At 35.4% G+C, this 9303-nt stretch overlaps 1 protein-coding gene across 1 annotated transcript in view; it reads right to left on the reverse strand.

The window, feature by feature from the left end:
• Positions 1-9303, reverse strand: part of ATL1 (atlastin GTPase 1) — an 83596-nt gene that overhangs the window by 25801 nt on the left and 48492 nt on the right. Inside the window, exon 6 of the mRNA XM_011999768.1 lies at positions 5521-5648. Coding sequence (XP_011855158.1) covers positions 5521-5648 — 128 coding nt within the window. The remainder of the gene's footprint in view (positions 1-5520; positions 5649-9303) is intronic.

Here is a 9303-nt window from a genome sequence, read left to right on the forward strand (position 1 = left end):
ATTACATTTATTGTTTCCTCATTTGCTTCATTATCTTCTTCAGGGGCTCTCATTATGCATATGTGGTAGAGAGGCAGGTGGGAATCTAGGTTTTATGGGGCCTGAAGCTTACATAATCTGTGGGGTAGTGTGGGGCAGAGGAAAGCCTCTGTGAGAAAAAGAATGCAGAATTAGGCTTGAAAGTGAATATTTATTTAGAATGAGGAATACAAATTACAAATTCAAAAAACTGGCAAGTATCACAAACAAAAAAAAATAACTAACATAACTTTATAACAGTTTTATTTTCCCCAAAGTTGTTCCAAGTTCATTTCCTGCCTTAGACCTAGAATTGGGCATTTCTCTAAGAAGCACTGGTTTCTTTTAGTGAAATATGGTACTTCAAGATTATAATGCTCAAAGTGCTGCTGCATTGGTCGGTGTTTCTAGACCTTTTCAGTGGGCAGAGCTAGGATAAAATTGTGTGTGTGTCTGTGAAAAAAAAATCTCATAAATTCATACTGACACTCCCAATTCAAATTCAGGACTATAGAGTTTCCACTGAATGTCTATATTATATCCAGATCTCCTTATCCAATAATCTTGAATCAAGAGTCTTGATTGTTAATGCATCAGGGATGGCTGAATTATGATATCCCATAATTACTCATTTTTTCAATGCTATAATACATACCCAACAGTCGCAGAGTAGCAGTACCAGTACCACCATCAACTACTAGGAATACTTAATGAAAGTTCTTTTTTTTTTAATTTGGCACATGCTCTCCTCATTCTCCTACTTTTTAGTTTATCTATTCATTTATTTATTTGAAGAAAACAGACATTACATATGATGTTCTCTCCCTTTTGTCCCTCGTTTAGTCTAAGTTCCACAAACAAATACACATTTAATGATCATTCCTAGTCCTTATGTCATCTTTGCTGATCTGAAATTCATTCTTTAGTAGATTTTGCATTAAGGGTCATGGGAACAATATTCCTTGGAATTTTACATGTTGATAATAGTTGTGGCCCTTTATACCTGAAAGTCAATTTTGCTGGACATAAAATCCTTGAATCACATCTTTTTTCCTTAAACAGGGTCACTTCTAAGTGGTGTGTGATTATGGATCTTTCTTGTTTCCATAAGATGGAGCCTCTCCTCCCTCTTATTTTGTTTTGTAGATTCTTGTGGGAGAGAGGAGGGATTCTTGTAGAGAAAAGAATTAAAAATACCCACATCCACCCTCTTTAAGTAGCCTGCTAACTTTAAATAGATGTCCATTTTTTGCCACAATTTTTGTCAAAATATAATAATTTGTATTTTGAATATTTCTTCCTAAAACATGTATTTTGGAAATAGATTTAGCTGGGAAGTAACTTTTGCAAAATAGAGTTTCATGAACCAGGATAAATGAAACCAAGTATGTGGATTTGGCTGTATTTTGCATATTTCTTGGGAGCTTTTAATCTTTCTTTTTCACTTGGCATCTTCCCAATTCAAAATAATGAGGACCATGTGTGGTATAGAAGCAAATATAGTTTCATTTTTAAAATTACCAATATATAAAGTAATCATGAAATTAATGGCAATGTTCCAACTCCTAGGTTTCCTGCCTGATGTTCTCATCCAGTGATGTGCTGATAAACTGGCTCTCTGACAAAAAGAAAAATGAAAGCCTTGATTTGTAGCATTTGCCAATTTCTGTGGTGTAAATATACCCATCATAGCTGATTCCAAGCTATTAAAAGTTTAATAACTGGTTTATATAATTCCTGTATATTTAATAATTGGTTCTCATGAATAGGGAGGAGCATGCCTACTATCCCCCATCCCTCCCTAGATAATTTATATGCTTTCCACTCATCATGTATGGATTTCTATGAAATTCAGTCTTTATGTCAAAATCTATCAGTTTTTTCTACACTGCAGAATCTTGATTTGCTCATGTATGCATATAAGTAGAGATAAAAACCAAGAATACAAATTAGCCTAATTTGCTCAGATAAAAACATATGAAGCCACAAATACTTTTTAAGATTAAATTCAGTCAGGCAACTGGGTCAAGTGATGGACCTATACTATACTTAGCTTACAAATGAAATAATCATCTAACTTTTTAAAATCATGATTAATTTTATTAGCTTCCCTCTGGAGACTATATCTTTCAGGAAATTATTCAAAAGGAGTATTACAGCATGACTTGGTAACCATGAAAAACTGAAATAAATCCAAATGCTCAACAATTGAGAAATAGCTATACAAGCTATGGTACATTAATATGATAACACACAGCTACTAATAAGTATGTGGAACATATCAACACATGAGTTGATCATGTCAGTATAAAAAGCTTATATGAAATAAATGTTATTTGAAAAATAACAGTAAATTTATGTGCACATCCATTATAAATACATGAAATTATTCCTACACTCACGGAAAAAGACTACATCTTCTAAAACTGCCAGTAAATACCTGAACTGGTTTTTAATACATTTAATCAGTTTCTAATTTCAGTTTCAGATAAAAGTAAACACCAGAACTGGTTTTAAACCCAAAGTAAGTAACAATTACTTCAATCAACAACCCATACCAAAAGCCAACAGAGAGCCTCATTCCTTTAAAAGTCAGTCAAGTGGACAAAGACTCACTCCAGAAAACTTACTGTTTTCACCTCTATATCCAACACATTGAACAAAAGACATATTCTCAGATTTATGTCAACCCATCTTGCTTCCATAACACACAAAACTCCAAAACAAGCCTCTGACGCCTACATGTGGTCTTCAGTTTGCTTTGCTCAATGAGACTATGCCTCACCAGCAGAGCTCTACTTCATTAAGCAATAAATTTAGCTTTGTTTTTTTAAGTCATATTTTGAGCGATGGTCTTATCCTTTGCCAATTCTGGAAGTCTCATTGTACCATTTTTGAACGCCCTCACTTGGCAGCATTCTCTGTGACCCTTAGACTAGTAGGTGCATTCTCTTTCTGCCTTGTTCCCAAATTCCATTTGTCCTTCAGTTTGATTCCAGGTGAGTCTGTCTCAACAACAATCTGAGTTCTGATTTGCTTCATTGAGCTCTTGTTGCTAAATTAATTTGTTATCCTAGGATTTTGTAACCGTACAGGTCTTTATATAAGGTCATTAGTCCTAAGTCTTTGCATAGAGTAACTCAAGTTTTAGTTTTGGAAGTACATTCACCTGATCAATAATAAGACCTAATTTTTGTATAAAGTTCTTAGAACTTTTGGTTTGGGGGCACACCATTCAATGAATATTTTTGCCACTAGCCTGCTTGTTCTTTGGCTGCTTGCTTTGCTTTCTTTTATTTGACAATTTGTACAGAGTCTTGTCTCATGTGTTTTTGTTTTGTCTTGAATTGTTTTGTATCACTGAATGAACACAAAAGTGCTCTATAAAGAACAGATGGAAGCATAGGCCTAAGAAGTCTTCAGTCCTATTCACACTGCCCCAAAGACTAATGGTTGGAAGTCTGGTAGGCTGGCAACCAATTTATGCAAAAGTAATTAATCAAATTTTGCCTTAGATTCCCTACAAAACCTTCAAGAGGACACTCTCTGTCTTGTCAATACATGCATGAGTCACTTTGTATAGTACATAATACGAAATCAGTAATTGTCAGATTATTAATCATACAACTCTGTCCTAGCCTCTGCTTGCTTAACGAACCCAAAACACTTCTCATGAGCACATACTATTGATTAACTTTTATGTTACAGGTTTCTCTATATCAAAACTACAACCTCCTACTAGAAGAGTTTCTGCTTCCTATTTCTATTAAATGACAACCCTAATTTTTGTATCAATAATAGTAAATAAACTTTTAAAAAATGAGAATAACTGTAGCCATTATGGTGAACTTTGGACATGTAAAAATAAACAACACAGTTAAGAGGAGCTCTTTAAATATTGAGACAAATACCAACACTCATTAGTTAGCTTCTTTACATAATAAACTGAGGCCTCAAAATAAAATGCTGACTCCAAAATGCAGTGTCTACATTTGACACTGTAACCTTCTGAAACCTGCCTTCCTTGCATTTCTTTTCACTCAGTTTTATTTTTACCACTCAGTACATCCCTTCAGTTCCTTCTGCTCCTTCCCCTGACCTTCTAAACAAGCTACTTTTTCCTCAGGAATTTTCACAGGAAAGGAATGGGCACACTGCCCAAATCTACTTAAAACTGCTAGATCAGAAGGCTATTCTATGGAGGTTGAATTTAAACCCTGGTCTTGAGCTGAGTGTTAAGGAATTTCTTTTAACCCAGAAAGATAAAAATTTGTTGCAGACTTGTTAAATATTTACTGTCCTGAACTATCAGTTCTGTTCCAACTAGTTCACTTAATTGTTAGACCTTCAGGTGGGAAAAAAAATGGTTAAAAACAGTGGGATAAGAAAGACCAGGAGAATATTTAAGTAATCCAGCTGTTCATTAAAATATAATGATAATACATTTTAACAATTAAGTGGCCTTTAGGGGGCAAGAAAAATAAAAAAAATTACAGAAGGCTATTTTGGAAGACTTCCTCTTAAATATCAATTGGATAAAGATTCTAAATTATAAATAAAATAAAGATGAATCAACAGGAAACTTTAAAAATTGACTTCAGGAAACTTTCAGACATAAAATGTGAATATGGAAGAAAAAACATATGAGGCTCAGATATAAAATACAGACTCAGAAAAAAAAAAAGGTTGAATGAGAAATTGCCAATTTGGAGATCTCCAGTGTATCACTGACTTTTCATAGGGCTTGGGTATTTAGCAAAATAGAAATCAAAAAATTTGTGGCCCTTCAGATAAAAACAAGACCAAAATATCCTCTGTTCTCTATGAATCAGGAACCTATAGATAGGGAAGTCTATGGATATTGCAGGCAGAAAATCCACTGGAAGAACTGGTATCCCAAGGCAGCTAAGAATACTTATAACATGTATAATTAAAAAAAAAAAAAAATGAAGAATCTTTGCACCAACTCTCCAAGGATATGGGCAGAAAAATTAGAGACAAGCTAATAGGAGGGCAGATCAATCCTTCCAAATTATCATAACTCTTTCCTTTTTATTAAAAAGAAAAGCCATGCTAAGTATTAAATCAACAACAGTGAAGATTCAGTGCCTTTTGTGGCCCATTGCTTGATCCAGTAACCAAGGCTTATCTTTCTTGCCTCAGAGCAGTTACGGCTTCATCTAATTACTTGAAGTATCTGCAGACCATGTTGCAGGATCACCTTTAAATTTGATGGTACCACATACAGTACAATCACTATTGCTAACTGAAAACACCCAACATTTTTCTGTTAGTCTTAACTAACAAAATATGGTATTTTCTTTTTGTATTACCACCCATCAGTGTGACACTTTCAATGCAGCAACTCTACTACCCTTACCCATTGAAGGAGAATTTCATGATTGTGTTTTTCCAGTTCAAGAAGGGACCATGCCCAGTACAAATATTTTGGACACTCTCATGTCAACTTATGACTTAATATTGTTTGGTTATAGTTCTTACCTTAAAAGTATAAAGAGACAATACTGGGCTGGATATGTAATAGTTGCTCCAGATCTTGAATCCAGGTCTTTCAATTTTGAGTTGTATATGCAGACTATTTATAATCTCAAATATGTAAATACCACCACCTTAGTGAACATTTATTGAACACATGCTTTATTAACAGCATGGTAGATGCTCTAGACTTCAAAAAGTCAACGACAAAGTTCTTGCTAATAAGGCATTTATAATTTAATTAGTGAGAGGGGACAGGCACATTAAAATGTAAGATAATAAAATATAGCTCAGTAAGTGACTCAGATTAAGATAGCAAAGAGAAGCACTAAAAGATGGTAATTAAGTACAAGCACTCTGAGTTGTGGCCTAGGTTGAGGTCAGTTCTACAATTTAAAGATACATGTGACCAGGAGTAAGTTTCTCAACTACTGTCAGCCTCAGTACTTCTCATTGAACAGAAAAATTAAAGATGAGAATAAAGAAGGAGTGGTAACATTACTTGTTTTATAGAACTGTAATGATCACTAATTTGAACAACGTAAGAAAAATGCTTAGCACAGTGCATGGCACAGAATAAGCATGCAATAAACTGCTGTTATTGCTCTTCTAGACATTTCAGGTACCTAAATGTAGAAATTGGGAGAATCCTAGTCTACACCACTGACCTAGTTCTGTGTAGCCAGGTAAGTATTTCTTCTAATCCATACAGCTCTCAGATCACCTAAATTGCTCTCTCGACAGAACATGGGATAGGGTAGATAACTTCCTCAGCTGTCTTTTTCCACATCATTTCCTTTCATTTTCAGCCCAAGCTGACAGACATCAGCCTTTCATTTTCTCAGTGAGGTCATGCATTTATCAGGTATGACTTGTCAGTTATAATCATCACAGATATTTGACCAAACATGTTTTGTTTCAAAGTAGCTTAAATCACTATCAAATAATTTTGTGCAAATGGATATTCTCAAATAATGGGAATAAATGGTCCTCAAACATAATTAAGCAAACTAGAGTAAAATAATTCCTAATTGCCCTGTGTAGGCCCCATTTGAATGAGAAATTGTGAGAAACAGAGTACCTGTCTTAATGTAACAGAGTATTATTATATGCTTCCCCTTCTATTATTTTTCAGCAAACTTCAGTTTAACTTAAAACTGGCACAGACTGATGTGCTCACTAATAATTACATCTCCACTGAAAGGAATGTGAAGAATTGAGTTTTTACTTTTATCTCACAAAGAGAATTTGAATCTCTTTCTAAAGTTTAAGGTCTTGCTGGGCTTTTAAGTGTACGTAAATGGTTAATAAACATGCTATGGGTGAAAACTGGGCTGAATTAATTCCAGAAAGTGAAGTACTTGACACTGAGGAGATGGAAGAAAAGAGAATAAATGTAAATAGTCCTAAAGTATATGCTCAAGAAAGAAATAAGGCTTCTAAGAGAAGTCAAGTTTGTGTGAAGGAAAGTTTTTTAGGGATTATGCTTCCTACTTTCTTATTATAGGCCAACCTTAATCTACTAACTACCTGTACACAGAAATGTACATAGAAATGGTGCCCTATCTCTCTGCTACCAGAACCTTCTGCCATAGATGCTGTCTGCTGGAGTGTGCCCAGTGGCTAAATCTGTCCTCAAATATGTGCTCAAGAATGACATATAGAGTGCAGATTCCCTGGTCTAAACACAGGGATTCCAATTCAGTAGAACTGTGGTATGGCACAGAAATGATTCTAACCCAGGTGTCTAAAACACCTAATTAGGCATCAATCACCAAGGCTACAGATATGCTGCAGCCCCATCTCTTCTCTGTGAGCCATGCAGCCTAAATCCTGCTAAAATTCCCAACTACCTCAGGGCTCTGGGCCTCAGAGAGATCCAGGAATCATCAGATATATTCAGGACTGGCTTAAAGGAACCAAGGCTCAGGAACATCGTGGTCACTATTTAAATCTGCTGTAGATTAAACGGGCTTTAGAAGACTAGCCTACTAGAAACAGACCCACAATGTAGAAATGCCACTGAGAAATGTATTGACTTCTAAAACATTGACTCAAGCGAATCTTGAGACTATAATACACTTTAGCAAATAAGGAATGTTTCTATTTCTTTATAGCCTACATAATTAGAAGGCATGAAATGATTAAATCATAAACTCCTGGGCTGCTATTGCCAAAGGGTACATTTAAAGGTATAATGCAGGGTCTTCTTAGTAAGGGGGATCTGTTTTTAGCCTAGGCCCTATAACAAGCTTACTGTATTACCACATGACAGAGTGAAAACCCTCTCCACCACCACAGCCCAGCAGAACTGAGAGGACAAGAGTGACAAGCACACACAGAGAGAGCCACAGAGCCATACAAGTGGAAAAAGAGCCTTTCCTGGGGAAACAAGTAACTGGTGGCTGATCATTTAACAAAGCACTAGAGGAAGACAGCCTTGCTTGGTGTTGATAAGCAGCCTGTATTTAGAATGAACTTCAAATAATGTCTGACAACATGAAAAACATCCAGAAATAGTCATAGGGATCCTCACCCAAGGATGTCACCATCCCAGTACAGAGCAACGTGGGGCCAGGTGTGGCTTATGCAAGTCTAAATGACCAAGAAAAAAACACTCATAACATACCAATATAGACACAAATCTATTGCATATGACAAGATATTTTCTCTAGGTTCTTACAGCAAACTGGGTGTTATTACTCAAATAAAACTTGCACAGTTATTATATACAGCCATGTCTAAATTAACGAAAAAATATTGTCATTCTCAACGAAAACTGGAAGTCCTAAGGTAGAGAAGCGAATATAAAGAACCTAGTTATTTTATAGATAGATATGTTGATAAAGTAGCTCCTGCCCGATTTTATACTTTAAATTCAAATACTCATAGTGAGCAAAACAGGTGAGAAAATAACTAATGTCACTTAGATAACTCTATACTGTGTGTTAATATGAATTATACTTCCAGGGTATGCTACATAGTTTAGAACTGGTTCATCACAGCTTGCAAAAAGCATTTGTTAAATTTTGAGGAATTTTTGCAAGTTGGTTGATGTCATGGTAGCTTGAAATTGGCCATGGTAAAAGTATTTACACCATAAAAATTAGCAAATAATATATATCAGGCTCACCTCCTCCCTTCTCCCCAGCCACTTTTAAACATTTTACCAGCACACCACTGGTTAAACTTGCACTTCAATATTGCTTTTAAACTGAATCTCTTAGCTTTTAATTCTCTCTTTTAAACCATGGTTTTTTAAATACACTAACATATTTTTGTGTGTTTGATTACAGCTTGATATAAATTGGTATTTTAAAGAATAAAGTTAATCTGTTAATTTAGCTATTCATTTCCCCAGCTAATTGCCTTCACGTTTGTTGTTTATTATAGGTCTTGTTTATTATTTATAATTGTACTCTGTTTCAGAGTTAAGAATTCTTCTATTTTAAATTTGTTTAAATTAATTTTATTTATTTTTTGAGACACGTTCTCACTCTGTTGCCCAGGCTGGAGTGCAGCGGTGCAATCATAGCTCACTGCAGCCTCAAACCCCTGGGCTCAAGCCATCCTCCCACTTCAGCCCCCACCCCCAAAGAGCTGGGACTACAGGCGCTGTAGTTCTTTGTGGAGGTTTTTTTTTCTTCTTTTTTCCCTTTTTGTAGAGATACAGTCTCACTATGTTGCTCAGGCTCATCTCAAACTTCTGGGCTCCAAGCAATTTTCCTGCCTCCACCTCCCAAAGTGTTGGAATTGCAGGCATGAGCCACTGCACCTGGCCTTAGTTTA

Source organism: Mandrillus leucophaeus, unplaced genomic scaffold, assembly GCF_000951045.1.
Source record: "Mandrillus leucophaeus isolate KB7577 unplaced genomic scaffold, Mleu.le_1.0 Scaffold60, whole genome shotgun sequence".
In the NCBI taxonomy this organism is placed as follows: Eukaryota; Metazoa; Chordata; class Mammalia; order Primates; family Cercopithecidae; genus Mandrillus; species Mandrillus leucophaeus.